Below are 27,510 nucleotides of genomic sequence, written 5' to 3' on the forward strand. Positions count from 1 at the left end.
CCAGAGATGATTGGAATATTCATTTTGCTTGGAAGGGGGTTGGAATGAGAGGCCCGTTTGGAAGCACTGGAATACAACTTTATTCCCACACCATTAGACGTGTTACCCCGTCGGTCTGGCCGACAGTCCTGACTCGGAGATCCCTGAGCTGCGCCGCCGCTTCCTTCGTCAATATCCAGCAGCTATTTGATGAGCGCCCTCCAGTGGGGCCTTACGTCCCTATGCCGGCGCGGGGTTACAGCAGTGGACAGACAGGCCGGTCCCTGTCCTCGAGGAGCCCATGATCCGCGGGGAGACAGGCATTTAACGACGACTCACATGATCACTTAAAATACAACTGTGGTGAACCGCACAAGAGGGACGCGCGGCGGTCTGCGGGGAATGACGAGGCCGACCTCGTCTGCGACCCAGGGAGGCCGAGGGTGGACCAGGCAAAGGGAACAGAGGGCTGGGAACTGGAGGTGGGCGGGAGGCGGTTGGTTCATTGGAGGAAAGGAATAGCCCTGTGTGTGATGAGCATTGAGAGGAGGGCTGGCGAGCACCATCTTGGGCTGGAGAATTAGGCAGTGGCTCCAGTGTGGGGCGGTGGGGGGAACACGTGGGCCAGGGCAAGAAGAATGGGTTTGGCCCTAGAGCACGGGTTCTCCAAGTGTAACCTCGGCCCTACAGGTCGCTGAGACTATGTCAGGGGGTAGGTGAGAATGACTATTTTTTATAACAAAATTAAGATGTTATTTGCAACCGAGCGCGGTGGCAAACGCCGCTAATCCCAACACAGGGAGGCCGAGGCGGGCGGATCACGAGGTCAGGAGATCGAGACCATCCTGGCTAACACGGTGAAACCCTGTCCCTACTAAAAAATACAAAATTTTAGCCAGGCATGGTGGAGGGCGCCTGTAGTCCCAGCTACTCGGGAGGCTGAGGCACCAGAATGGTGTGAACGCGGGAGGCGGAGCTTGCAGTGAGCCGAGATCTCGCCACTGCACTTCAGCCTGGGCGACAGAGAGAGACTCTGTCTCAAAAAACAAAACAAAAAAAGTTTTTGGCCTTCTTCATTCTATAAGAGTGTACAGTGGAGTTTTTCAGAAACTACATGATATGTATTGACACCATGGTTCCCACAATGAATGGAATGTGTGCCTATGTATTCTCGTGTTTTAAATTTTTCTGTTTTAAGTTCTAGTACCATAAATATTGATAGCTGTAACCCACATACCCAAAAGCTTTTTGGAGTCCTTGATGATTTTTAAGAGGTCCTGAGAGAAAAAATTTTGAGAACCACTGTCCTAGAGCTTCAAGAAGGTGAATGCCATAAGATGTGTGTTTTTTAAAAAAGCATTTCTTGGGCCTGGTGCAGTGGCTCACGCCTGTAATCCCAGCACTTTGGGAGGCCGAGGAGGGCGGATCATCTGAGGTCAGGAATTCAAGACCAGCCTGGCCAATGGTGAAACCCCGTCTCTACTAAAAATACACAAATTCGCTGGTGTGGTGGCATGTGCCTGTAATCCCAGCTACTCCGGAGGCTGAAACCAAAGAATTGCTTGAACCCAGGAGGCGGAGGTTGCAGTGAGCCAAGATCACGCCACTGCACTGCAGCCTGGGCAAGAAAGTAACACTGTCTAAAAAAAAAAAAAAAATTCTCCCTTGTATAAGTGGAAAAAAAAAAAGCATTCCAGCCACTCAGTCGAGAGAGATTGGAGGGAGTAGGAACAGATGATGGGGTATTATTTTGGGGAGCTACTACAGACGCTTGGGCCAGAGATGATGGTGGCTTCCACAGGATGGAGGTGAGTACCCTCACTCTGCTTTCTGGAAGAGAGGAAGGTGGTGAGGAATTCAGAATATTAGAAGGCAGTTGAGGTGTACATGGTCAGTCCAGAGACATATAAACTATCATGGGCACAGATGATGGGAGAAGGATGAGGCTAACATTTTCTGCCCTCCAGACACTGTGCTGAGTGCTCTATCTCCTACATCTTCTAAAGGAGATACACTGTCTTCCTTAATCCTCCTAACAGTCCTCTCAGGCTCCGCTGTCCAATATGGCAGCCACCACCCACATTTGGCTATTGAGCATTTGACATGTGGCTAGTCCAAACTGAGATGTGCTGACTGTTTAAACACCTGCTTTCGAATACTTAGGGTGGAAAAAGGGCTGCAATTTCTTTTCTTTTCTTTTTCTTTTTTTTTTTGGAGACAGGGTCTCACTTTGTCACCCAGGCTGGAGTACAGTGGCACAACCTTGACTCATTGCAGCCTCGACCTCCCAGATTTAAGCGATCCTTCTGCCACAGCTCCCCAAGTAGCTGGGATTATAGGTGTGTGCCACCATGCCCAGCTAATTTGTTTTGTTTTGTTTTGTTTTTTGAGACAGAGCCTCCCTCTGTTGCCCAGGCTGGAGTGCAGTGGTGCGATCTCGGCTTACCGCAACCTCCACCTCCCTGGTTCAAGCAATTCTCCTGCCTCAGCCTCCTAAGTAGCTGAGATTACAGGTGCGCACCACCATGCCCGGCTAATTTTTCTGTATTTTTAGTAGAGACGGGGTTCACCATGTTGGCCAGGCTGGTTTTGAACTCCTGACCTCAAGTGATCCGCCCACCTCAGCCTCCTGAAGTGCTGGGATTACAGGCGTGAGCCAACTCGCCTGGCCGAGATTGTAATTTCTTTTTCTTTTCTTTTTTTGAGACAAAGTTTTGCTTTTGTCTCCCAGGCTGGAGTACAATGGTGTGATCTCGGCTCACTGCAACCTCCGCCTCCCAGGTTCAAGCAATTCTCCTGCCCCAGTCTCCTGAGTAGCTGGGATTACAGGGGCCCGTCACCACATCTGGCTAATTTTTTGTATTTTTAGTAGAGACGGGGTTTCATCATGTTGGCCAGGCTGGTCTCGAACTCCTGACCTCAGGTGATCCTCCTGCCTCGGCCTCCGAAAGTGCAGGGATTACAGGCGTGAGCCACCGTGCACAACAGCCTGTAATTTCTTACATTGTTTACATGTTGCAATAATGTTTTGGATGTACAGGTTGAGTATCACCGGTCCAAAAATCTAAAATCTGAAATGTTCTAAAACCTGAAATTTTTTTAGTGCCAACATGATGCCACAAGTGGAAAATCCCACAGCTGCCCTCATGTGATGGATCACATATATTATTAAAAATATTGTGGCTGGGTGCAGTGATTCACACCTGTAATCCCAACCGGGAGGCCAAGGCCATGGGCGGATCACCTGAGGTCAGGAGTTCGAGACCAGCCTGACCAACATGGTGAAACCTGGTCTCTACTAGAAATACAAAAATTAGCCGGGTGTGGTGGTGGGTGCCTGTAATCCTAACTACTCGGGAGGCTGAGGCAGGATAATCGTTTGAACCCGGGAGGTGGAGGTTGCAATGAACCGAGATCACACCATTGCACCCCAGCCTGGGTGACAGAGACTCTGTCTCAAAAAAAAAAAACAAAAAAAAAAACAAGGAAACAAAGTCTTCAGGCCATATGTATAATGTGCATAGGAAACATAAATGATTTCTTGTTTAGGTTTGGGTGTGATCCCAAAGATATTATATATGCAAATATTCCAAAGCCTGAAAAAAATCCAACATCCAAAAATACTTCTAGTCCCAAGCATTTCAGATAAGGGACCAGAATTATTAGATTAAATAAGGTATATTATTAAGTTAATTTTATCTGTTTCTGCTTTTTTTTTAATGTGACTACTAGATTATTTAAATTTACATATGTGGCTTGCATTATCTTTCTACTGGACAGCACTGCCTAAGTAACTTTTTAAAATCCCTACACCCAAGGAAACAGATATAGATTAAGTAGCATGCACAAAGAGTCCTACAGTTAGGATATAGTGCCAGGTTTTAACCCAAATCAGCGTGAATTCCAAGCCTAGGTTCTGCCTACCACACCAGCAGCCTCCCTCCATGGGTTTTGAGATAGGATGAGGAGATAAAGTGACAAGGGAAAGATACAGAGAGGTGGAGCAATGTACCTTCTTTGAATCCTTGCAGGTGGACAGGTAGACAGCTGTGGGAAAAGATTGAGAAGGGATGGGATGCCGGAGTGGTACAGGTGGAGGGCAGAGGGATGGGTATCAGGCTTCTGGGAGTAGAGCGGGGAAAAGTCCACCAGCCTCAGGTCATGGTCAGGGTGGGGCTCACACTCACCAGCCCAGCCCAGTGCCTTGAAGAGCCCGAGCAGAAGAAAGGCAGACAGGAAAAGGCCTATGCTGTCCTCGAGGGAGGGTCCTGAGAGACCTGGCAGGCAGAAGGGATGAGAGTGAGCTCCTGTCTTCCCGAAGGCTGGCTCAGGCTCCGCGGAGCTCCCAGCTCTTACCTGCTACCTCCAGGGTGACCTCAGCGCTGCGCCCCGAGGCAGGCAGGCTGGGATGGTGAATTCGACAGGCATAGCGTGCCCCATGCTGCTCAGTGGTGACTGGAGGCGGCTGCAAGTGCCCAGACAGGCTGACAGAGCCATCGGAATGGTGGCGCAGGGCCGAGAGCCACCTCTGCCCCTCGGCCTTCTGAGAGCGGCCCCCTGGGCCACCCCGGAGTTCCCACTCCACCTCCAGGCCCCCAGGAGGGTAGAAGTGGGACACAAGGCAGAGCAACTCTGGGGGTGCCTCCCCTGGGGCGGCCCATGCAAGGGTTGCTGGCATCAGGGACACTTTGGGGGGTTCTGGGGAAAGAGGACGAAATGAGCATAGGGAAATCAGTCCATACTGTCCTCCCTAAGAGACCCTCAGTTTGCCTTCTGGCTTCCTTAGAACTAAAGAAGGTTGGGTTTCTTCTCCTGAAATGGAGAACCCACTGTCTCTCCATTGGTGCATCACAGAAATACCCATGCCAAAGCCCCTCAAATTCCCAAGAACCCTCTAGCCTCCCATTACCCCTCTGACTCCCAGGAATCCATTTCTATCTCTACTTACTTACCCAGGCACCCTCTTCTCCATCATCCCTCCCCCATCACGGTCCCCACAATCCAGTGCCCACCCTCTACCCTTGGAGACCTCTGTCCCCCAACTCACTGTATACAGCAAGCTCCAGGGTGACCTGTCCTTGCAGGTATGGCAGGTGTATGGTGGCCAGATAGGTGCCCTCCTGGAAGGGTTGAACTCTAGGCAGCCAGAAGGTCCCATTTCCGGTCCATGGGCCCCATGGCTCATCATCATCCCAAGCAGCAAATGCCACGGCCCCTTCTTGGGCTGCTGGCATCTGGCCATTCAGCCCAGGAGTTGCAGCCAGGAGCAGATGTCCCTTACCCAGGTGCTGGCGTCGCCACTCTAGCCCAAAGGGAGGGGGACCCGCAGCCAGAGATGAGGCGGCCTCAGAGGTGGGGGGCATGTAGGCAAAGCTCAAGTCCAGCAGAGCATCTTGTCCCAGTCTCACTCGAGGGGCAGGGGTATGGGTGAGGACAGTCAGTACCACTGACGAAGATAGGGAGATGAGGGGTTGGGAGGGGCATGAGGGAGAAAAAGAAGGAGAAAAAAATAGAGAAATGCATTATTGGGGAGGACTAAACTGCAGTTTCCCTCAGAGGACACCTTTTCTGATACTCACCATTTCCTAGCCCTCCCTGCGAATTCCTTTTGCTCTGCGACTGAGTGGCACCTAGTGTGGCTGAGGGTGAGCAGAGAGGTCTAGGGGTGGTGAGTAGGGGCAATGAGGGTATATGGCCTTTGAAGCCTACTCTGAACACATAGCACACTCAAGCTTGGGACTGCAGAATCTGAGGTCACTTCTGACACAACCTGAACCACTCTATCTCCAAGCACCACCCTTGAGGAACCAGGCCTTTCTTGAGTATGGGTGAAGACAATGATTGAGCCATGACTGTCAGTCCTGTGGTGCTGTACAGAACATTCACTGACCCTAGAAGGTTACAGCTATAGCCTAGACCTGAGCACAGACCTCTATGCTCTACTGAAGCAGTACAGTGCAGTGGCTAAGTGCCTGGAGCCTGGCTGACCTGGTTCAAATCCACTCTGCAGCTTATTTATATGGCCTTGGGCCACTTCATTTTTCCATGGCTCAGCTTCCCAATCTCTAAAATTAAAAGTTGATAATAATAATAGTACCTACTTCATGAGGTTGTTGTGAGGGTTAAATCATTAATACCTCTTGCTACTCAAGTCTATTCAGTTCCCAATTTTAGATAATAGAGACACCTAAATATCAAGGGTGCGGCCAGGCACGGTGGCTCAAGCCTGTAATCCCAGCACTTTGGGAGGCCGAGACGGGCGGATCATGAGGTCAGGAGATCGAGACCATCCTGGCTAATACGGTGAAACCCCGTCTCTACTAAAAAATACAAAAAACTAGCCGGGCAAAGTGGCGGGTGCCTGTAGTCCCAGCTACTTGGGAGGCTGAGGCAGGAGAATGGTGTGAACCCGAGAGGAGGAGCTTGCAGTAAGCTGAGATCCGGCCACTGCACTCCAGCCTGGGTGACAGAGCAAGACTCCGTCTCAAAAATAAATAAATAAATAAAAAATATCAAGGGTGCTTAGAACACTGTCTGGAACACAGTAAGTCTACACACATACTTGCTATAGTTACACCTAACTTAGCATACCCCAAGTCAATAGCATCTCTGCAACATTCCCCACCCTGCTCCAATGCCCATCTTCCCTGTCTTTGATGAATGATCACCAAGCTCGCCAGACACTAAAAGCAAACCCTTGGAGTTACTCAGATTCATTTATTCATTCAGCAACTATTGAGCACTGAAGATGTTCAAGGTGTCCTGGTAGAAGACAGAATGGTGAACAAGACAGGCAGTCCCTACCCTCAAATTGCCTATAGTCCAATGATAGACAAGCAAATTGTCAAAAATTATGTGCTATGTGCTTTCCCCACCAGGACCTAACAGATCTCATATCTGTTTCCAACTCAGGTTCTCATCAATGTACATTTAAACAATTACAACAGCCCTCCTGTCTGATCTCCCTATTCCTTCAACTCCTCCTTCACACTGTAGCCAAACAAGGTGACTACAAGTCTGATCCCATCATTTACCTGTTTAAAAATCCCAAATATGGGCCAGACGCGGTGGCTGGTTACACCAGACGGGAAGCTGAGGCAGGCGGATCACCTGAGGTTGGGAGTTGGAGACCAGCCTGACCAACATGGTGAAACCCCGTCTCTACTAAAAATACAAAATTAGCCGGGTGTGGTGGCACATGCCTGTAATCCCAGCTACTTGGGAGACTGAGGCAGTAGAATTGCTTGAACCCAGGAGGCGGAGGTTGCAGTGAGCCGAGGTTGTGCCATTGCACTCCAGCCTGGGCAACAAGAGGGAAACCCCATTTCAAAATAAAAAAATCCCAAATACGGCTGGGCGCAGTGGCTCATCCCAACACGTTGGGAGGCTGAGGCGGGTGCATTACCTGAGGTCAGGAGTTCAAGACCAGCTTGGCCAACATGGCGAAAACCCATCTCTACTAAAAATACAAAAATTAGCCAGGTGTGGTGGCAGGCACCTGTAGTCCCAGCTACTTAGGAAGCTGAGATGGAAGAATCACTTGGGAGGTAGAGGTTGCAGTAAGCGAAAAATCATGCCACTACACTCCAGCCTGGGCGACAGAATGAGACTCTGTCTCAATAAATAAATAAATAAATAAATAAAATAAAAATCCCAAATACCTAGGAAGTCAGTCGATTAAGGCATAGACTGAAGCCACATGGCCTGGGTTCAATTTCTAGCCCTAATTTTTTTTTTTTTTTTTTTTTTTTTTTTTTTTTTTTTTTTTTTTGAGATGGAGTTTTGCTCTTGTCGCTCAGGCTGGAGTGCAGTGGTGCGATCTTGGCTCACTGCAACCTCTGCCTCCCAGGTTCAAGTGATTCTCCTGCCTCAGCCTCCTGAGTAGCTGGGATTACAGGCGCCCGCCACCATGCCCAGCTAATTTTTGTGTTTTTGGCAGAGACAGGGTTTCACCATGTTGGCCAGGCTGGTCTCAAACTCCCAACCTCAGGTGATAAGCCTGCCTCAGTCTCCCAAAGTGCTGGGATTACAGGTGTGAGCCACCACGCCTGGCCTCTAGCTCTGCTTCTTACACACTGTGTGTCCTTGGGCAAATTATTTAACTGGTTTGTGTCCCATATTTCTCCATCTGCAATATAGGGATAATATTAAAACCTACGGCCTATGGTTGTTGAGAGGAATAAGTGAGATTATGCATATAAAGTGCTTAGAACAGGGCCTGGCATATAGAAAATACTTGATAAATGTTAGCTATTACTGTTTTCATTACCTTCATCATTGTCATGGACTTGCTGGTTAACTTGGGAAAATCATTTATGGGGTATTTTCCCCACTAGTCCAAAGATCTGACCTTTGTCTTTTAAAAGAATCAAGTAAAATAACAGGTTTTTTCTGAGCATGGTGGCTCACACCTGTAATCCCAGCACTTTGGGAGCCTGAGGCGGGTGGATTACCTGAGGTCAGGAGTTCGAGAACAGCCTGGCCAACATGATGAAACCCCATCTCTACTAAAAATACAAAAAACAAGTTAGCTGGGTGTGGTTGCGGGTGTCTGTAATCCCAATTACTTGGGGGGCTGAGGCAGGAGAATTGCCTGAACCCAGGAGGCAGAGGTTGCAGTGAGCCAAGATTGTCCCATTGCACTTCAGCATGGGCGACAAGAGTGAAACTCCGTCTCAAAAAATAAATATGTACATAATAAAAACAGGCTTTTTAGGCCGGGCACAGTGGCTTACACCTGTAATCCTAGCACTTTGGGAGGCCGAGGCGGGCGGATCATGAAGTTAGGAGATCGAGACCATTCTGGCTAACATGGTGAAACCCCATCTCTACTAAAAAATACAAAAAATGAGCCGGGTGTGGTGGTGGGCGCCTGTAGTCCCAGCTACTTGGGAGGCTGAGGCAGGAGAATGGCATGAACCCAGGAGGCGGAGCTTGCAGAGAACTGAGATCGCGCCACTGCACTCCAATGTGGGTGACAGAGCGAGACTCTGTCTCAAAAACAAAACAAAACAAAACAAAACAAACAGGCTTTTTAGAACAACCAGCCCTCCAAAAGAACTTCTGATGGTTCACTCTCACCTACAGAACAAAGCCCAGCTTTCAAGGTATTTGAACATTCAGCCCCTAACCCACCCTTCCAGACTTCTCCTGCACCCTACAAACCAGCCACATAGAACCCCTTCCTTGTGCCTAGTAGAAGTGGTCATCATTGGGCATCTCTTTGTTTTGGTCATGAGGTCCCTTCAGTTTACAATGTCTTTCCCATTTTCTCCCAAACATCTATCAAGCTTGTCCAACCTCCAGCCCACGGGCCACATGCGGCCAAGGACGGCTTGGAATGCAGCCCAACACAAATTCATAAACTTTCTTAAAACATTGTGAGATTTTTTTTCACAATTTTTTTTAGCTTATCAGCAATCGTGTTCGTGTATTTTATGTGTGGTCCAAGACAATTATTCTCCCAGTGTGGCCCAGGGAAGCCAAAAGATTGGAGACCCGTGATCTAAATACTCTATGTACTTTAAGGTCATTTTCACTGCTGTTTCTTCCCAGAAATGTCTAGGTCCTTCGGGTAGAAATAATCTTTTTCTTCTTGTTATTATCTGTATGTTCTTTTTAGTCCTAGCTTCTGAGGCCTATAAGGTTAAACTGTTCTCAGCTTCATGGAATTGTTCAGTAGAGTAAAAACAGTATGCAATTTCACTTAGTTTGTCAAAATCCAGAAACATACTTTTGAATTGCTAAAAAAAAGATCCACAGGCCGGGTGCAGTGGCTTATGCCTATAATCCCAGCACTTTGGGAGGCCGAAGCGGGCAGATCACCTGAGGTTGGGAGTTTAAGACCAGACTGAAGAAACCCCGTCTCTACTAAAAATACAAAATTAGCCGGGCGTGGTGGTGCATGCTGGTAGTCCCAGCTACTTGGGAAGCTGAGGCAGGAGAATCACTTGAACCTGGGAGGTGGAGGTTGTGGTGAGCTGACATCATGCCATTGCACTCCAGCCTGGGCAACAAGAGCAAAACTCGATCTCAAAAAAAAAAAAAAAAATCCACAGGATTAATAAACAAAACCTGGCTGGGCAGGGTGGCTCAGACCTGTAATCCCAGTACCTTGGGAGGCTGAGGTGGGAGGATCACTTGAACCCAGCAGTTTGAGACCAGCCTGGGCAACATAGCAAGACCCCATCTTTATTTAAAAGAAAAAAAATTAAAATAAACAAAACCTAAAGGTTTTACAGTTTAACTCTTTTTTTTTTTTTTGAGACAGAGTCTCACTCTGTCACCCATCGAAGGTGCAATCCTCCCACCACAGTCTCCAGAGTAGCTGGGACGACACCCAACTTTTTTTTTTTTTTTTTGAGACAGAGTTTCACTCTTGTTGCCCAGGCTGGAGTGCAATGGCATGATCTTGGCTCACGGCAACCTCCGCCTCCCAGGTTCAAGCAATTCTCCTGCCTCAGCCTCCTGAGTAGCTGGGATTACAGGCATGCGCCACCATGCCCAGCTAATTTTGTATTTTTAGTAGAGACAGGGTTTCTCCATGTTGGTCAGGCTGGTCTTGAACTTTCGACCTCAGGTGATCTGCCCACCTCAGCCTCCCAAAGTGCTGGGATTACAGATGTGAGCCACTGTACCCAGCATTTTTTTAATATTTAGTAGAGACAAGGTCTGGTTATGTTGCCCAGGCTGGTCTCAAACCCCTGAGTTCAAATGATCCTCCCACCTAGACCTCCCAAAGTGCTGGAAGTACAGGCATGAGTCACCTCACCTGGCTCAGTAATATTTTAAAAGAATGGTGAGAATGTATATTTCTTAATATACACAAAGTATATTAAGAAAGTATAAGCCTGGCATGGTGGCTCACGCCTGTAATCCCAGCAATTTGGTACGCTGAGGTGGGTGGATCACCTGAGGTCAGGAGTTCGAGACCAGCCTGGCTAACGTGACAAAACCCTGTCTCCACTAAAAATACAAAAATTAGCTGAGCGTGCTGGTGGGCACCTGTAGTCTCAGCTACTCAGGAGGCCGAGACAGGAGAATTACTTGAACTCAGGAGACAGAGGTTGCAATGAGTAGAGATCACGCCATTGCACTTCAGCCTGGGCAACAGGGTGAGACTCTGTCTCAAAAAAAAAAAAAAAAAAGGTATATTTGGGGGCCAGGCAGCTCACACCTGTAATCCCAGCAGTTTGGGAGGCCAAGGTGGGCAGATCAATTGAGCCCAGGAGTTCAAGACCAGTCTGGGCAACCTGATGAAACCCCATCTCTACAAATAAAAATACAAAAATTAGCTGGGCATGGTGGCACATGCCTGTAGTCCCAGCTACTCAGGAAACTGAGGCATGAGGATCACTTGAGCCACGGAAGTGGAGGTTGCAGTGAGTTGAGATCATGCCACTGCTCTCCAGCCTGCACTGCACTCCAGCCTGGGCGACAGAGGGAGACCCTGTCTCAAATAAATAAATAAGTATATTTGTCAACAAACATTTTAAAATATTTGATAAGACAAGTATAAATGTATATTAGCAAAATTATCAATGATCTTTGACCCTGGAGAGATTTCATTTCTAATTGTACATCAGCACAACAGCTTTCATTTTCTTAAATCCCAAATCAAGCAAAAATGCTTGAAAAGAAAGAGCACAGCAGGCTGGGCGTGGTGGCTCACGCCTGTAATCCCAACACTTTGGAAGGCCAAGGCAGGCAGACCATCTTAGGTCAGGAGTTCAAGACCAGCCTGGCCAACATGGTGAAACCCTGTCTCTACTAAAGATACAAAAATTAGGTGGGCATGGTGGCATGCACCTGTAATCCCAGCTACTGGGGAGGCTAAGGCACGAGAATTGCTTGAACCTGGGAGACAGAGTTTGCAGTGAGCCAAGATCATGCCACTGCAACTGCACTCCAGCCTGGGCAATAAGAGGGAGACTCTGTCTCAAACATAGATAGATAGATAGATAGATAGATAGATAGATAGATAGATAGATAGATAGATAGATAGATAGATAGATAGCAGGCCAGGCACAGTGGCTCACACTTGTAATCCCAGCTCTTTGGGAGGCGAAGTGGGAGGATCACCTGAAGTTGGGAGTTCAAGACCAGTCTTACCAACATGGAGAAACCCCATCTCTACTAAAAATACAAAATTAGCTGGGTGTGGTGGTGTGCACCCGTAATCCCAGCTACTCGGGAGGCTGAGGCAGGAGAATCGCTTGAACCAGTGAGGCGGAGGTTCCAGTGAGTGTGAGGTCATGCCATTGCACTCCAGCCTGGGCAACAAGAGCAAAACTCCATCTCAAAAATAAATAAATAAATAAATAAATAAATAAAATAAAAATTAAAAATAGCATAGCACCTTGCTTTGACCCCAGTTGTCTGTGAGATACAGACAATCTTACCACCTGGACACTTCCAAGGCTCCCTGTCTGCACGTCCTTCACTTTCTACTTTACATTAGGATTATCTGTGGCAAATCCGCCCAGAACCTCCTGGAGAGCAGAATCTACATCGGATCATCTTTGTGACCCTCAAGGGTACCCAGGGCCACCCCAGAGATTCTGATTTAATTGACCAAGTCAAGCATGGGATTGAATGAGGTTTCAGTATATTTTAGAAACCTCCAACAGGATTCTTATTTCCAGTGTGGACTGAGAACTGCTGAGTCCCAACTCATTCTTGGTGCTAATAAGTATTTATTAAGTCAATGAATAAATTAACACAGTGCCATCTCTTGATAGTCACAACAGGAAAGGCAGCTGGGAAATAGTATGCACATTTTACAGTTGGAAAAACAAACTCAGAAAGCAAAGACCATTCTCATCATCACCTCGGTGGAGCCAGTAGCCCTAGGAAATATTCCCCCCACCAGAGAGAGCCACTGTCTACACAAGAGCAGTGCTCCTCAGCTTCTGCCAGGGTGGGGGCTTGAGACTAAGAATGGAGGTGTAGGCAGAGGTGAGGGTTTCAGCGTGGGTTTCAAGTCTGTCTCCCTGGTTCTGTGGGTAATTCTCAGGAGGGTGGAGGGAAGGGAGGGTGCAGGGTTGGCCTGTCCATCAGGCTGTGTCGCTTACATAAAATCCAGATGGAAAAGCTAAGAACTCTACAGGTATTCTACCCAGGAATACCCCGCCTCCACTGCCAGGACGGAGAGCTCCCAGATATCCAGGTCAGATTCTCCTCATTCTTGAATTATCTACACAGTCCCTCCCACGTCCCAGCCCAGCAAAGCTTCCGACCCCTGGGCCTCAAACTGCAATGCACCCTGCAATGCAATAGGAACCACCCAGTCTCCAGCAGCGTCCATCCGCCCACTCGAGCCCACTTGTTTGCGGACCACAGAGCGGCAGCACATCCCCACACGCGGCTGTCAGGGAAGGTCAACGCGCTAGAGTGCAAGAGCCTTTGCTTTGCGGATTGCCGCAGCGCGGGGTGTGGGCGCAGGTGGGGCTAGAGAGCTGGGTTTTGAAAGAGTGAACCGCAAAGCTGAGGATGCCGAGCAAGATACAGATCTGGCAGGAGCAGAGAAAAAACGCTCCTGCCTCTGAACCCCTCCCACCTCGCATCACCTGACAAGTCTCTCCAGGTCTGGTGTCCGGAAATCCCACCTCTTCAAAGCCTCGCCCTTCGAAACATCAGAAAGTAACCCCCTTGACCGCCCCGGCTCTCCCCCCACACCCCCGTCAAGCCGCAGTATTTTTTTTTTTTTTTTTTTTTGAGACGGAGTCTCGCTCTGTCGCCCAGGCTGGAGTGCAGTGGCACAGTCTCGGCTCACTGCAAGCTCCACCTCCCGGGTTTACGCCATTCTCCTGCCTCAGCCTCCCGAGTAGCTGGGACTACAGGCTCCCGCCACATCGCCTGGCTAGTTTTTTGTGTTTTTTTAGTAGAGACGGGGTTTCACCATGTTAACCAGGATGGTCTCGATCTCCTGACCTCGTGATCCGCCCATCTCGGCCTCCCAAAGTGCTGGGATTACAGGCTTGAGCCACCGCGCCCGGCCAGTATTTTTTTTTTTAACTGGGTGAGGGCTAGAAGGAGCGGTAGAGATTGATTCATTCTAGCCAAACACCTCTCTTAACAAAAAAAGGAAACTGAACCCCGATTAGCGAAATGTCTTGCTCAAGTCCATAAAGCGAGACCACCGGCTGATCTGGACCCTTAGAATCTACCCACCCTTCACTTCCCCTCCCCAGCTACCTGTTGCCATGGTGATGAGAACAGGCTCCTGCTGAGGCTCTGGCTGTCGTCGCAAGAGGCTGGAGAGGCTGAGGACTGGGCTGGACATGCTGACCATCAGCCAAGCCCCATCCAGGGCCCGCGGGCAGTTCCGCGCCGGGGTCAGGCCGCTGGCCCAGTTCGCAGAGGCGGGGAGAGGGACGAAGCGGCTCATCTCACAGTGTGGTGCGGGGGCGTCCCGGGGGTACCGCCTGAAGGCAGCCTGGAGGAAGCCCGCGGGGTCTGAGTGTAGAGAAGGAAGTTGCAGCTGTAGAGTCACCGCAGGGAAACGGGCTGGAAGGGCAGCGTTCAGGGAACTTCAAATGCACAGACTACCCCATAGTGAGACTCACTTTATAGAGGGGGAAGCTGAGGCCCGAGGTCACTGCCGGATCTAAAGAGGAGGGGGTTTCGGTGGAGGCGACAGAGGTAGGGGGGCGGCGAGTCCCTAAAGACTCACCGTGCACATTGAGGTAGAGCTCAGGGTCGAGGTCCGGCCGGGGCGGCGGTTCCCCCTGTCCCTGGCGCAACAGCAGTGCACCGGGTCTCTTGGCCAGACCCTTTCCGCTCGTATCCTCCACGAACCAACACTCGATCACCGCGGGTCCTGCCGAGACGGCGGTCGCCAGGCCTGGCGTATAGGGGCGCGAGTGAGGGGCGGCTTGGATATCTGGTGACCTGCCCACTCCCACCCACCCTGGCGTCGGCTCCAGTGGGGCCACCTCCCCCCGCTTCCCTCTAGTTCCTGGGCGATGAGTCGCGGGGTTCGCTCACCCAAAGCCACAGCGAGGAGCAGAGACAGCGACTTCATGGCTCTGCGACCTCCTCAGCCAGCAACCCTCCTCTTCCTCCTTTCACTTTCACTTTCCTCCAAAGGGCGACGGGAGGGGCGGTGGAAATCCCCGCTCTGGTTAGGTGAGGGTGCCTGGGAGACCAGTGTTTCCTCACTGGCCAGGCAGGGACCCGGGAAGATCCTCTCCAGTTCTCACCAGGACACCCCAGTCTTACCGCGCCCTCTTGGACTACACAGCAGCCCCGAGTTCAAGCCCTCCCCAAGCCCAGGCACCCACTCCCCGCTCCCCAACTCCTGTGTGTGCCCTCCAGCATCCACTTGCCCGAAAACCATTACTCCTGCTTTCCCCCATCTGTGCCGCGTCCCCACCAAACACACGGTTGTCGGGAAGCCAAGTAAATGACCAATAAATATTTTAATCACTGTTAAAAAAAATAAAAACCTTGTACTCCTAAGACTTACTCCCTCCTTGTCTCCACCCACTCCTCCATGAGAACCGAGTTGGGAATTTCCATGGGAAGTGGGGGGTGGCGAGGACAGAGGGTAGAAATAAAGAGCGCATCCTTGAGAGGGGGTAGGTTCTAGGACAAGGGTGGGGCTCAAAGGCCTGGTCTCCACGACAACACAAACACAGACTTCAGGCACAGACTACAACCACCTGACCCCTGACCCTGTGACTGCAAGATGCTCAACACGCCCCCTCTCCTACCCTCCTCGTGCACCCTACTCTGTGGAGCAGGGGCTTCAGTGTACCCATCAGAGGGAAAGGAAGGGCTTAGTTCCGGAAATACCTTGGGAGGGAGGGGCTGAGTAGTAGAATGGGCAGGCGATGGTGCAACTGTGGCTCCCCCTCCAGAATATATACAAGTCCACAGAGATAAAGGAAGACAGGAAGAGTGGTGGGAGATCACCCGGGGGTCACAGCGCCCTTGTATCGTGCTTATTCCTTTTCCCGAAAGCTACCCCACCCCAGTAGCCTGCCCCTTCAGTTTGCTCCTCCACCTCCACTGAAGCCCATCTCCACCTTGTGGACGCTGGGTGGGGACCAGACACATCTACTGGACGGGGGCGTGGCCGCACTCGCTTCATCGCCGCTGCCCCCGCCCGTTCCGGGAGACTCTCTCTTGGAAGGCAAGGAAGGCCCCGTGGGCGTCCCAGGCCCAGGTCCGGCTCCACCCCCACCCAGGCGGTGCCGGCGCTCACAGTGTCCTCGGTGGCGCATGAAGCTGTCTCGCCACATGAACTTCTTGGCGCAGACTCCGCACTCGTAGGGCTTGAGACCTGTGTGCGTCTTCATGTGCTCAGTCAGATGGTGCTTCATCTTGAACTTTTTGTTGCACACGGGGCAGTCAAACGGCCGCAGATTGAGATGCATGTTCACGTGCCGGTCCCGCATGCTCTTGTGGGAGAAGGCCTTCCCACAATGGCACAGAAAGATCTTATTCCCGTCCCCGCTGCCAGTCCCTCCAGGGACCCCCCCAACGCTACCCGGCACACCCAGGCTCCCCACCGACGTGCCCCCCACAGTCACTGCCCCGTGTTCTGCTTGGTTCCCTGGTGGTTGGCCAGGAGCCTGTGAGGAGGAGGATGAAGACGACGGGAAGACCAAGATCTGGTTGCCCTGCATGTCCAAGGGAAGAAGTGGTCGAGGAGGGTGGGAGGGTGCATAGGAAGAGGGAGTTGGCCCCCCTGAGTCATCAAGACCTGCCCCAGGACCCCCACCCTCATACGGGCCAAAGTCATTGGAGGACTCACAGAAGTTAACCTGCTCCTCTCCCTTGTCTGGGGGCTCACTCAGGGTACGGACATCACTTATGCTGAGGGTAGCCTCAGGCCCTCCCCCTACTGGAACCCTGGAGCTACCCCCTAGCTCTTCATCTTCATCATCCTCACAGGTCAACACCAGGTCTTCCTCTTCCTCTTCCTCCTCCAGATCTGGGTCTTGGGGAACCAGCGGTGCTGGTGCTGGGCAATTACCACCTCGCTTCACGTATACCCAGTGTTTCTGTGGCACGATGCTAGGGGGTGTGTAGGTGGGTCTCCGGAGCCCAGTCCCAGGAACCACTGCCCCCCTCCCATCCCCACCATCATCGCACAGCTCATCTGCCTCCAGCAGCAGCTTTCCAGATGTGGCCCCCCCACTGCCAACGACAGGGGCTGGGAACACAGGGCCACCTCCTCGACGCTCCCCACTGCCCACTGCAGAAGCTGCAAATGCCTCTTGAGAGGAAGATGAGAAATCAGTGGACTCCCTGGGGCTGAAGTAGTTGCTGCTGCTGGGAGATTGATTCTCACTGGCCCGGCTGGAGGCATGGGAGCGTGCAGAGCCCATGGTAGCAGGGGCCACAGTGCCCCCACTCCCGGATGGGACCCCAGCACCAGGGACAGTGACAGAGGTGGCTGCAGCAGTAGTGATGGTGGTGGTAGCTGAGGCCCGGCCTTCTCGGAGTAGTTCAGTGCACTTGTCCACAATGTGCCACATTTGGAGCACAGACCCCACTGTGAGGAAGTTGACAATGTCAGCAGCAGCCATGCTGAGGCGGCCAGTGTAAGCGGAGGCTAGGACAGTCTCAAAGGCGCCTGGGTCCATGACACTGGGCAGTGAGATGGAGGTCATGCCCTTGAGTAGGACCTGATCATGGAAGTAAGGGGAGGAGGCAGCCAGGACAGCCCGATGAGCCCGGAACTCACGGCCCTGCACTCGGATAGACACATCGCAGAGCTGGCCCTGCAGACGCTGCTGATTGAGGGACTCCAGGAGGGCACTGGTCACCTCAGGGAAGGACACATGTACCACCGCAGCTGCTGGCAGGGGTAGTGGGGGCGGAGCCAGCGACAGCGGCAGGGGAAGTGCTGCCCCACTGGGAGACAGAGGAGATGGCTCCATGTTGTGGAGGGAGGGGATACCCCCCCAGCCACAGGAACAAAGAAAGGAAGAGGGCGGCCGGGGGGGTCTCTGGGAAGAAAAAGAGAAAAGAATAATGATAACATCTTATAACGACACAGCCCATTACAACTCAAAAATATGTTCACACCCATTATCTGTGTAACTCCCCACAACAGTGAGGTAGGTATTCCTCTCAACCCCATTTGACAGATGAGGAAACTGAGGCTCAGAAAGATTACAAGATTATCCAAGGTCACACAGCAAGTGGCACCGCCAGCAAACACAGGTATCTGACAAATCCTGTGCCCTTTCCTTGGAGGTTAGAGAAATAAGGTGCTCTTAGGGGGTGGAGTGGCTTCCTTCGGAATTACACCCTATTTCCCATTTACCTGGGAGTCTGACATTCCAAAATCTACCTTTTTGGTGTTTTGCACCCACTTTTTGGGAGGGGGCAGGGCAGCTCCGCTACTGAAAACCAACCCTTGCTCCATCTCCCCTCCATGTTATGCCCCGCAAGCTCTCTCGTCGACCACGCCCCCTTTACCCCAGCTTCTCTCTAGCCCCGCCCCTTTCCAGGCCCGCCCCCGTGCCCCGCCCACTACCGGGCCTTTCGACCCCGCCCCTTGTCTACCTCCGCCCACAACGGACCCCGCCCCCCCCGCTCCGCCCCAGGCGCTACCTCGGCCTCTTCTCCCACTCGGAAGGCGCCCCCCAACCTCGCGCGTCCCCGCTTACCGGGCCGCGCGCCCCCGGGCCCCCCCCGCCCCTCACTCGGCGGCCAGAGCAGCAGCCTGGGCCCCTCCCGCCGCCATCTTGCGCCGACTCCCTCCGCCCTCCGCCTCCGCTCCGCCTCCCGCCCCTCTGCCTTTAAAGGCACAGCCGGCCACCCCGCCCGTGCCGCTGGGCAATACTCGGCCGACTCGGCCACTTTGCCTTTAAAGAACCGTCGCCTCATTCCACCTTAAAAGATCAGATCCCCCTCCTCCGCTGGGAACTCAGGACTTGGTTCGGCCGAAGCATTTATTCCCCTTTAAAGCTATAAGCCTGTCTTTTCCCATTGGCGATGGGTTCAGGTATCGTTCCCCAGGCTCCGCCTCTGAGCTGTGACCATTAGCTGGTTGGTGGGATCTAATCGCCCTTTTCCTAGCTCCTTACAGCCCCCTGAAGCCCCGCCCCCTTTCTCCGGGACTGGATTGGCCAAATAACCTTGAGTCGGCCCCTCATTGGCTTTTTCACTCCTACTGCACGAAGTGAAAAAGTAAAGTGCGTTAAGGCGGCTGAAGCACTTAAAAAAAAAAAAGTACAGCCTGAACAACATGGCGAAACCCTGTCTCTACAAAAAATACAAACAACAAAAACAAAAAATTAGACAGGTATGGTGGCACGCGCCTGTAGTCCCGGCTACTCGGGAGACTGAGGCATTATCACTTGAGACTGGGAGGTCCAGGCTGCAGTGAGCTGTGATCGCACCACTGCACTCTGGCCTGGGCGACACAGCGAGACAACAACAACAAAAGACCAGGCTAGAAAGGACAGATCGGGACTACCCCGGGGATACTGGGCTAACCCTGAGCAAGGGGACAGCTAATGCCAATCTGTAACAGTAGAAGGACAAGAAAAAGACAGTGATACAGTAAGAAAAGAACTTTATTGTTTATTAATGTTTCTGTGTAAAACTTAAGCTTTTTTTTTTTTTTTTTAAAGAAACACCACCAAAAGGGGATTAGCTTAGTCCATCCCTTCCTCAGTCATCTGCTTCCCACATTCCTCCACATGCTATCCCAAAACACTCTGGAGGCAGGGAGAAGGGGAGGCAGCTAATCAGAGTCTGAGAGCACGATGATCTCTTCTGGATCGCATTGTGTGGCCACACTTGTCTGCAAGGAAGTCAGAGACAAAGAGTCAGAGATCTAGAGTACAGGAGAAAAGAAACAGACAGGAGGATTTACAGGATAAAACGGGTGGGAAAAAGGAAGAGACAGGATGTGGCAGGTGCAATATTCAGACAGAGCAGCTGAAACAGACAATGAAAGAGAACAAATTATCAGAGGAAACACGGCCTCCCCTTCTTACCTTGTAAGTACTAGGCCGAGGAGGTTGTGATTGGGGGGTTTGGGACAGCTGGGCTGGAGAAGGGATGCAGAGGGAGCTGGTCACCAGGCCATGGCTGGGAGAGTCCACCCTCGTGGAGGAATCAGCAACCGGGGCCAAGGAAGCCAAGGGGGAAGGTGGGCTGGGCAGGGTACATATCTTTTTCCCATTCTTCTCATGCACTGACCTTTGCCTTTCCACATAGCTAGAAACCGAAACATAAATATGCGGAGGGGTAAGGGAAGACTGAGGCTGGAGGAGGGCAGTCCAGTCTCTCCCAGTAGACTCAGTTCCCCAATATTCCTCTCCGAAAGTCCCCTGCAATCCCTCCTTGGCTTCCCTCTTCCTCCTCCTGTTGTTATTACCTGTTTCCTAATGGCCCTGATCCTGTTTGCTTCTTCTCCTTCCGAGATTTTTTGCAGGGGGGACCAGAATCTCCCCAGTTGTGAGGAGAGACGCCTCCATTGAAGGAAGTAGAAGAGACCATGCCTGCCCCATTCTCTAAGACAGTGGTGAAGGGCTCCTCTGATTGCTTCCTGGAAGAAGAAATGTCCATCTCCACAGAGGAAGGGGTATCCAGGGGCAAAGCTTCAATCTCTAGCTCAAAAAGCTGAGACACAGGGCTTTCTTCCTCCAGGGTCAGCTCCTCAGGCTGTTCTCCATTGCTTTCAGCATCTATGCTGGAGGGGGCCAGGGGTTCTTCTGACAGTAACAAGGGTGACACTTTGTTTTGCTGCTCCCCTGAAGACCTGCTGATCTGTTTGCCAGGTTCCAGGTTCTTTTCAGTGGAGATCTGTGGTGAGGACATGGGGCTCCCGTCTCCATCTTTACCTGGAAAAGAAGAAAAGGGGAGAGGGTAGCCCGAGAATGAGGGGAAAAAATACTGCTGAGAGGACACTAGGAGGAGGAAGGGAAAAGTCTCAAACAGGTGGCTTATGCCTAACAAAAACAGAAATGACAGGTGAGGAGAATGTTCCCTTAACATACCTGCTGCTTCTTCCTCTTCCTCCTCTTCATCGTCCTCCTGACCCTCCTGCATCTGTTCCAGATCCTCCTCCTCTTCAGAATCTGTGGCCTCCTCCTCTTCTTCTTCCTCCTCCTCCTCCTCATCCTCCTCCTCTTCCTCATCACTCTCCTCATCTTCGTCATCTGTCTCAGCTTTGGAGGCAGAAGGGCACCCCTGGGATGCCATTCCACTAGGGCCCTGGGGGACAAAGAAGTTTCTCTAAGGAATCCCTTGCCCTAGCGGGTTTGGTTCTTGCATTCCTTCTCATGCTCCCCCATCAGTCAACCTGGACTCCCTGGTGGCCAGTGCAGGGGAAGGACAATGTCTCTCTGAAGGCTTTACCCCATCCACACCTCACCAGAATCCAAGGAGGCGGGGGTGTCTTCAGAGTGGGAAGAGGTGCCTTGGAGCCGAGCTCTTCTCTTTTTTCTCTCGCCCTCCTCACTTTTGTCTTGCAACATTGCATATTTGGAGATGACCTCATCCAGCCGACTCATGGCCAAACTCCGGTTTTCCCGAAGGCGCCGGGCCAACACAGGATCTGATAGTGCAGGGTCAATGCCTACGTGGGAAGATATAAAGTCAGAGCACTCAGCCGTGGAAGGGACTAGAAAAGTACAAACCCTAGAAAGGACTAGAGAGATGCCCCATCCGCCTCATACCTGACATATAAGGGTCACTGAGAAGCATCCCACTAACCCCCTACCTGGCCTATAGTCATCTGTGAGGTGGCAGCCAAAGTTGTAGATGAGATCGAGGTGACGTCGTTCCTGTAACCTGATGCCCACATCTCGGAAGGCATCCTGAGCCATGAGCTGGAGCTGCTGTCGGGGGAGGCCAAGGCTGTGTCGGGCAGCTGCCTTCTCTACTGCCCGAAGCACATCCCCATAGTCAGGGAAGGTATCAGGCCCTGGCTTGTTGATGAGCCGCTCAATGCGCCTGTTAACCTCTGGGTAGCGGGTGCCACGGTAGGTGATGCGCTGCTCTATGACACGGCCGGTCAGTGAAGAGCAGTCTTTCAGCTCACATAGTCGCCCAAAGAGGCGGATCAGCTTACGCTTCAACCGTGCCTCCTGCAGGTATGTGGAGTCTGGGTCATCCAATTCTGAGAGATCCAACTCCTTTTCCTGCAGCCTCCGGATCTCTGCCACATAGAGCGCCAGCAGCTGCTCCAAGCGCTGGATCTGCCGCCGGGAACCACGGGTCCTTGGGGCCTGAGAGGCAGTGTTTTCAGCATTTGTGGGGTCCAAGGAGAGGTGTGTGGGAGGGTTATTCCCAGAGGGCTCATTGGACGTGGTGGCAGCAGGGGCCAAGTTCAGCTTCTTTTTGGCTGAGTGGGCCTTGAGAACAGTGCAGAGCTCATTGATGTAGACATAGAGCTTAGATGGGCGGCTCTGGGCCCGAGATAGGACCCGAGAGAGGATGTTGCAGAACTCCGCCGAGGCCAAAAACAGAGAGTGGGCACGTTGCTGCCGGTTAGAGAGGAATGGGACCACCTCAGGGTGGTCCGCTGTCTGCGTCTTACAAAGTTCAAGGAACTAGAAGGTTCAGGGGAAGAAGGAAGGGGAAGAGACACAAGGGAGGGGGTTGAGAGAAAGGGGAGTGGGGTTAGTGGGGAAGAAAGGACAGGAGAGCCAGTCAGCCATCCCCCTCCCTGGGGTACAACAATCTTCCCCGCTAAAGCTCACCTCTTGGAACAGCTTCTCATTCTCCAGCTTGTAGCACTTCTTGCCGCCCGAACTACTGCTTCCTCTGGCCCCATGAGGCTCAGAAGAGCTAGGGGCTTCTGCCCCTGGTGAGGCTGTACTGGGGAGTGGGTGGGAGGGCCCTGGCTGAGCAGCTGCTTCATCTTCGTCATCATCATCCAGCACGATGATGCTGTTAGCGGTGGCCATGGGGGAATCAAATCCCCCGGAGGGAGGAAGTGGTGGGGATTTCAGAATTCCTGCTGGAAGGGGATGGGGCCTCAGAATGAGCCCCTCCAGCATAGCCCCATCCCTTCACCTCACGCATTTTCTGAACTCCTTGGGTTTCAGCCCTGACCAACACTGTCTTCACCACCTGATTTCAATAACCATTAGTTCTATATGCTTTTCGGGCCCTTCAAGTGGTGTGGGGGGGGGGCAAACCCCCCCACACCTTAAGTTGCCACCTTCTGCTCCACCCCTCACGTCGATTTCCGGTCTTTCTGTTGCATTTCCCCACTCTTTCTCAGAGTTGGCAAGTTGGTTCTTTCTCCCACACTGCACCCTAAATCGTCCTGACACCCCCTGGCACAGACAACACACTCCTGTGGGCGCCACCTCATGTGTTTGCCCCCTCTGCCCTCAAACAAGTCAACCCCACACCCGCCCCATCCTGAATGATCACCCCAACTCCTAGACTCTCTGAGGTGAAAGAGGTTCCCTCCCAACAGTCCGTTCTCTTTTCCCCTCCTTGAATTATCTCCATATTTCACCCTCAGATGAGTCTCCTCAAACTGGGCCTTTAGGTTGAAGATATTTTACCCAAGTCCCCTCCCTTTCACCCCACCCTAATTTTCCCCATTCTCTCGGTGACCTGTAACTAATTAGAAGTCCCCCCGCACCGCGCTACGCTCTCCCGATTCCTCTTAGATCCCAACCCTGGGTCCGGCCGGTCCGGTAGATGCGCTTCCCGCCAAATCCCCCCCCCCCCGTTCAGCCCCCCGCCGCCCCCCCCCCTTTCAGGGATAGGAAGGTACCACAGTTTTCCCCTCAGACTCAGAGCCCGGCTCTCCCCAATACCTCTGCCTCGATATCCCCGCCCCCGCCTCTGATCCCCGCATCATCCGGCCCCCACCTCAGAAACCGTCTCTCGAGGCGACCCTCGCCGCAGATCTCAGAACCTCGCATGGTTCCCTCCGCCTTCCTTCCCACTCCCACCGCAGGCCCCACTACGGACCGGAAGCAACAGAGTTTCCGCCTGCATGCAACTAAGCGCCGCCATATTGTCGTACGGAACAAGACTTCCTGTGGCCGGAAGCGGCCGTAGGCCCGCCCCGCGAACACCTCCAGTGCCGCCCACATAGTCAGCGCTGTCTTCCAGGTCGGAGTTTGTCTCCCCGAACCCGGGCGTCCCAAAGCAGCTGGGGGCCGCCATTTTGCCGTACGGCGCTGGCTACGCCAGAACTTCGGTGCGCAGCCGGAGGAGCTCTTTTCACCCGGTGCTTCTCTGACTCCGCCAATCAGAAACTTCCTCCCTGGGGTCCAACCGCCGGCGAGTAGCGCGTGGGGAGAACGGAGCCTCCTTTCCAAGGAGGGGCAGGGGAACCGAACGGGGTGGTTTAGGAATTGGGCTTTCCAAAGCTGCGTAGGGTTTCAGGGAATGGCAGAAGTCTCTTAAAAGGGAAGTAAAACCTTTTTCTTCAACTAGGCTATTGGCAAGCTATCTGGCCCTGCTTTCCTGTCCCCCAGGTTCCCATTTCCACGGCTTATTCGGGTGACCCATCCCCTTCCCCTGCAAGGGCGGCGCGCTCCTTGCCGCTGTCCAGCAGCTGCTTCTACTGCCCGGTGCTGCGTCCCGCGGTCGTTATAACACATGCGTACAAATAAGCACAACGCGCCATACAAAAGTGTTATTATTATTACTATTGTTGCTGATTTGCTTTTCAAGCTTCACCACAGAACTAATGACCAACCAGACGGTTGGGACCTGAATGGTTCTCCTTCTCCAGAGGGGGTCCTCGAAGGGCCGTCGGTGCTTACTGTGAGGCCGTGCTTTGTCGTGGAGGCCCAGGGTCTGCGGATGGGCGATGATGGGGTGGGGCTTGGAGGACAGTTTGAGCCTCTGCAAGGGCTGCTGTGAAACGAAATGAGGCTCATAAAATACTTTGGGTTTCCTCCTCCTCTTCTGGGAGAGGGGGAAAAAAGAATGAAGGATGAAGAAACAGACTTGATACCCACCTCATTGAGTTTGGGGAGGTTGGAGGGAGTCGTGGAGGCAAGGCTGGGTCCAGAGGTGAGCTTATGAGGAAACCAGAAAGATTAACAAGGTCCCAATCGCAAAGATTCCCATTTCCACAAGTGGTGGGCATCTTGCCGCTTAACTAGGTTCACAGAATTTACTACATCCCTAACGCTGAGTCATAGAATCGCAAACACCCGTCCATTGAACAATCCCACATCACTTCTCTCCAGTCGTCAAAGTCTACAGCTTTCAAAATGGGGAACATAAAAAACCTCCGCGAGGACTGGAACTTGGGAGATGTAAGGGATTTAATTTCCAGAACCTCAACTTTCCCAAAATTGGTCTTCCTAAGGAAACACCTGCAGTACACGTTCTCATTCTTCACTTCTCCTTTTACAATAGAGACACCCTCTTAAGAAAAAAGAAAAGAATAGTTCTTTTTCCCCTCCGCCCTCAAAAGTGTAGTTCTCAACCATGAAATCTCCTGGGGTATTCTTACCTGTTTAAAATAAAGGGAAATGTACCCTGTTTCTTTCACTAAGGCACCATGAACACCTTTTCTTTTTTTTCTTTTATTTCCTTTCTTTTTTTGTTTGTTTGTTTGTTTGTTTTTTTAAAGGCAAGGTCGGCCGGGCGCGGTGGCTCACGCCTGTAATGCCAGCACTTTGGGGGACCGAGGCGGGCGTATCATGGGGTCAAGAGATGGAGACCATCCTGGCCAACATGGTGAAACCCCGTCTCTACTAAAAATACAAAAAATTATGCCGGGCGCAGTGGCTCACGCCTGTAATCCCAGCACTTTGGGAGGCCGAGACGGGCGGATCACGAGGTCAGGAGATCGAGACCATCCTGGCTAACACGGTGAAACCCCGTCTCTACTACAAAATACAAAAAACTAGCCAGGCGAGGTGGCGGGCGCCTGTAGTCCCAGCTACTTGGGAGTCTGAGGCAGGAGAATGGCGTGAACCCGGGAGGCGGAGCTTGCAGTGAGCTGAGATCCGGCCACTGCACTCCAGCCTCGGCGACAGAGCGAGACTCCGTCTCAAAAAAAAAAACAAAAAACAAAAAACAAAAAATTAGCTGGGCGTGGTGGCAGGCGCCTGTAGTCCCAGCTACTCAGGAGGCCGAGGAAGGAAAACCGCTCGAACCTGGGAGGCGGAGGTTGCAGTGAGCCGAGATCGCATCATTGCACTCCAGCCTGGGCGACAGAGCGAGATTATCTCAAAAAAAAAAGAAAAGAAAAAGAAAAGAAAAAAAGGGTCTTGCTTTTTTTTTTTTTTTTTGAGTTGGACCTCCACTATCTCGCCCAGGCTAGAGTGCAGTGGCGGGATCTCAGCTCACTGCAAGCTCCGCCTCCCGGGTTTACGCCATTCTCCTGCCTCTGCCTCCCCAGCAGCTGGGACTACAGGCACCCGCCACCTCGCCCGGCTAGTTTTTTGTTGTTGTTGTTGTTGTATTTTGTAGTAGAAACGGGGGTTCACCGTGTTAGCCAGGATGGTCTCGATCTCTTGACCTCGTGATCCGCCCGTCTCGGCCTCCCAAAGTGCTAGGATTACAGGCTTGAGCCACGGCGCCCGGCCAGGGTCTTGTTCTATCAACCAGGCTGGAATGCGGGTACGATCATAGCTCACAAGCCATCCTCCCACCTCAAGTAGCTAGGACTACAGGCGCACACCACCTCACCCGGCTAATTTTTTTTAAAAAGTTTTTTGTAGAGACCAGGCGCGGTGGCTCATGCCTGTAGTCCCAGAACTTTGGAAGGCCGAGGCGGGCAGATCACCTGAGGTCAGGAGTTTGAGACCAGCCTGGCCAACATGGTGAAACCCCGTCTCTACTAAAAATACAAAAAATAGCTGGGTTTGGTGGCACGCGCCTGTAGGCCCAGCTACTCGGGAGGCTGAGGCAGGAGAATCACTTGAACCTGGGAGGCGGAGGTTGCAGTGAGCCGAGATCAGCCACTGCACTCCAGCCTGGCGACAGAGCAAGACTCCGTCTCAAAAAAAAAAAAAAAAAAAAGGTTTTCTTATAGCAACAGAGTCTCACTATGTTGCCCAGATGGATCTTGAGCTCCTGGCCTCAAGCAATCCTCCCACCTCAGCGTCTCAAAGTGCTGGGTTATGGGGTGAACCGCCACTCCCAGACTACGATCTTATTAAAAATTTATTTTTAACAGTTATAAAAATGTGTACCATTGGCCAGGCACGGTGGCTCACGCCTGTAATCCCAGCACTTTGGGAGGCCAAGGCAGGCGGATCACGAGGTCAGGAGATCGAGACCATCCTGGCTAACACGGTGAAACCACGTCTCTACTAAAAATAAAAATACAAAAAAAAAAAAAAAAAATTAGCAGCGCATGGTGGCAGGCGCCTTGTAGTCCTAGCTACTCAGGAAGCTGAGGCAGGAGAATGGCATGAACCCGGGAGGTGGAGCTTGCGTGAGCCGAGATCCCGCCACTGCACTCCAGCCTGGGTGAAAGAGCAAGACTCCTTCCAAAAAAAAAAATGTGGCCGGGCGCGGTGGCTCAAGCCTGTAATCCCAGCACTTTGGGAGGCCGAGGCGGGTGGATCACGAGGTCAGGAGATCGAGACCATCCTGGCTAACATGGTGAAACCC

The 27,510-nt window shown here is 52.1% G+C and overlaps 3 protein-coding genes and 1 long non-coding RNA gene across 12 annotated transcripts in view; all 4 read right to left on the reverse strand.

Moving 5' to 3' along the window:
• Positions 1 to 56: 56 nt before the first annotated feature.
• TAPBP (TAP binding protein) lies at positions 57 to 15,353 on the reverse strand. 4 transcript variants are annotated; one of them, XM_025383527.1, is made up of 8 exons: positions 14,968 to 15,353; positions 14,654 to 14,824; positions 14,176 to 14,436; positions 5,027 to 5,425; positions 4,336 to 4,677; positions 4,167 to 4,256; positions 3,992 to 4,026; positions 57 to 1,809 (listed from the first exon to the last, which is right to left on the reverse strand). In XM_025383527.1, the coding sequence occupies exons 1-8, from the start codon at positions 15,002 to 15,004 to the stop codon at positions 1,798 to 1,800; spliced, it is 1,347 nt and encodes a 448-aa protein (XP_025239312.1). In that variant the 5' UTR covers positions 15,005 to 15,353; the 3' UTR covers positions 57 to 1,797. The 4 variants fall into 4 exon arrangements, with proteins under 4 accessions (XP_025239312.1, XP_025239314.1, XP_025239311.1 ...); XM_025383529.1 differs by lacking the exon at positions 14,176 to 14,436 and having other exon boundaries at positions 14,968 to 15,335; XM_025383526.1 differs by lacking the exon at positions 57 to 1,809 and having other exon boundaries at positions 3,679 to 4,026.
• Positions 15,354 to 15,376: 23 nt separating this feature from the next.
• Positions 15,377 to 19,026, reverse strand: ZBTB22 (zinc finger and BTB domain containing 22). 2 transcript variants are annotated; one of them, XM_025383525.1, is made up of 2 exons: positions 18,834 to 19,026; positions 15,377 to 17,942 (listed from the first exon to the last, which is right to left on the reverse strand). In XM_025383525.1, exon 2 carries the CDS (start codon positions 17,871 to 17,873, stop codon positions 15,972 to 15,974), a length of 1,902 nt encoding a protein of 633 aa, XP_025239310.1. In that variant the 5' UTR covers positions 17,874 to 17,942; positions 18,834 to 19,026; the 3' UTR covers positions 15,377 to 15,971. The 2 variants fall into 2 exon arrangements, with proteins under 2 accessions (XP_025239310.1, XP_025239309.1); XM_025383524.1 differs by lacking the exon at positions 18,834 to 19,026 and adding an exon at positions 18,609 to 18,687.
• A 476-nt stretch (positions 19,027 to 19,502) lies between these two features.
• Positions 19,503 to 23,945, reverse strand: DAXX (death domain associated protein). 5 transcript variants are annotated; one of them, XM_025383519.1, is made up of 8 exons: positions 23,791 to 23,945; positions 22,659 to 22,918; positions 21,677 to 22,508; positions 21,324 to 21,532; positions 20,952 to 21,168; positions 20,330 to 20,795; positions 19,947 to 20,169; positions 19,503 to 19,750 (listed from the first exon to the last, which is right to left on the reverse strand). In XM_025383519.1, exons 2-8 carry the CDS (start codon positions 22,863 to 22,865, stop codon positions 19,691 to 19,693), a joined length of 2,214 nt encoding a protein of 737 aa, XP_025239304.1. In that variant the 5' UTR covers positions 22,866 to 22,918; positions 23,791 to 23,945; the 3' UTR covers positions 19,503 to 19,690. The 5 variants fall into 5 exon arrangements, with proteins under 5 accessions (XP_025239304.1, XP_025239300.1, XP_025239302.1 ...); XM_025383515.1 differs by having other exon boundaries at positions 22,659 to 22,848; positions 23,791 to 23,931; XM_025383517.1 differs by having other exon boundaries at positions 19,509 to 20,169; positions 22,659 to 22,915.
• A 613-nt stretch (positions 23,946 to 24,558) lies between these two features.
• LOC112623236 overlaps positions 24,559 to 27,510 on the reverse strand; it is a 7,089-nt gene continuing 4,137 nt past the window's right edge. Inside the window, exons 2-3 of the long non-coding RNA XR_003119106.1 lie at positions 24,894 to 24,953; positions 24,559 to 24,789 (exon numbers count right to left, since the gene is read on the reverse strand). This is a non-coding gene — a long non-coding RNA (uncharacterized LOC112623236). The remainder of the gene's footprint in view (positions 24,790 to 24,893; positions 24,954 to 27,510) is intronic.

The sequence above is a fragment of the Theropithecus gelada genome, chromosome 4, assembly GCF_003255815.1.
Source record: "Theropithecus gelada isolate Dixy chromosome 4, Tgel_1.0, whole genome shotgun sequence".
In the NCBI taxonomy this organism is placed as follows: Eukaryota; Metazoa; Chordata; class Mammalia; order Primates; family Cercopithecidae; genus Theropithecus; species Theropithecus gelada.

Excerpts from the sequence above, each read along its gene's own strand:
- ZBTB22 (XM_025383525.1), bottom strand. The coding sequence starts at position 17,873 with ATGGAGCCATCTCCTCTGTCTCCCAGTGGGGCAGCACTTCCCCTGCCG.
- TAPBP (XM_025383526.1), bottom strand. The coding sequence starts at position 15,004 with ATGAAGTCGCTGTCTCTGCTCCTCGCTGTGGCTTTGG. Across the intron at positions 4,257-4,335 it reads GGTCACCCTGGAGGTAGCAG|GTCTCTCAGGACCCTCCCTC; the intron begins GTAAGAGCTGGG and ends TCTGCCTGCCAG. Across the intron at positions 4,027-4,166 it reads CAAGGCACTGGGCTGGGCTG|CTGTCTACCTGTCCACCTGC; the intron begins GTGAGTGTGAGC and ends CTTTTCCCACAG.
- DAXX (XM_025383515.1), bottom strand. The coding sequence starts at position 23,843 with ATGCGAGGTTCTGAGATCTGCGGCGAGGGTCGCCTCGAGAGACGGTTT. Across the intron at positions 22,509-22,658 it reads ATGAGAAGCTGTTCCAAGAG|TTCCTTGAACTTTGTAAGAC; the intron begins GTGAGCTTTAGC and ends TGAACCTTCTAG. Across the intron at positions 19,751-19,946 it reads CTCGGCCTAGTACTTACAAG|ACAAGTGTGGCCACACAATG; the intron begins GTAAGAAGGGGA and ends ACTTCCTTGCAG.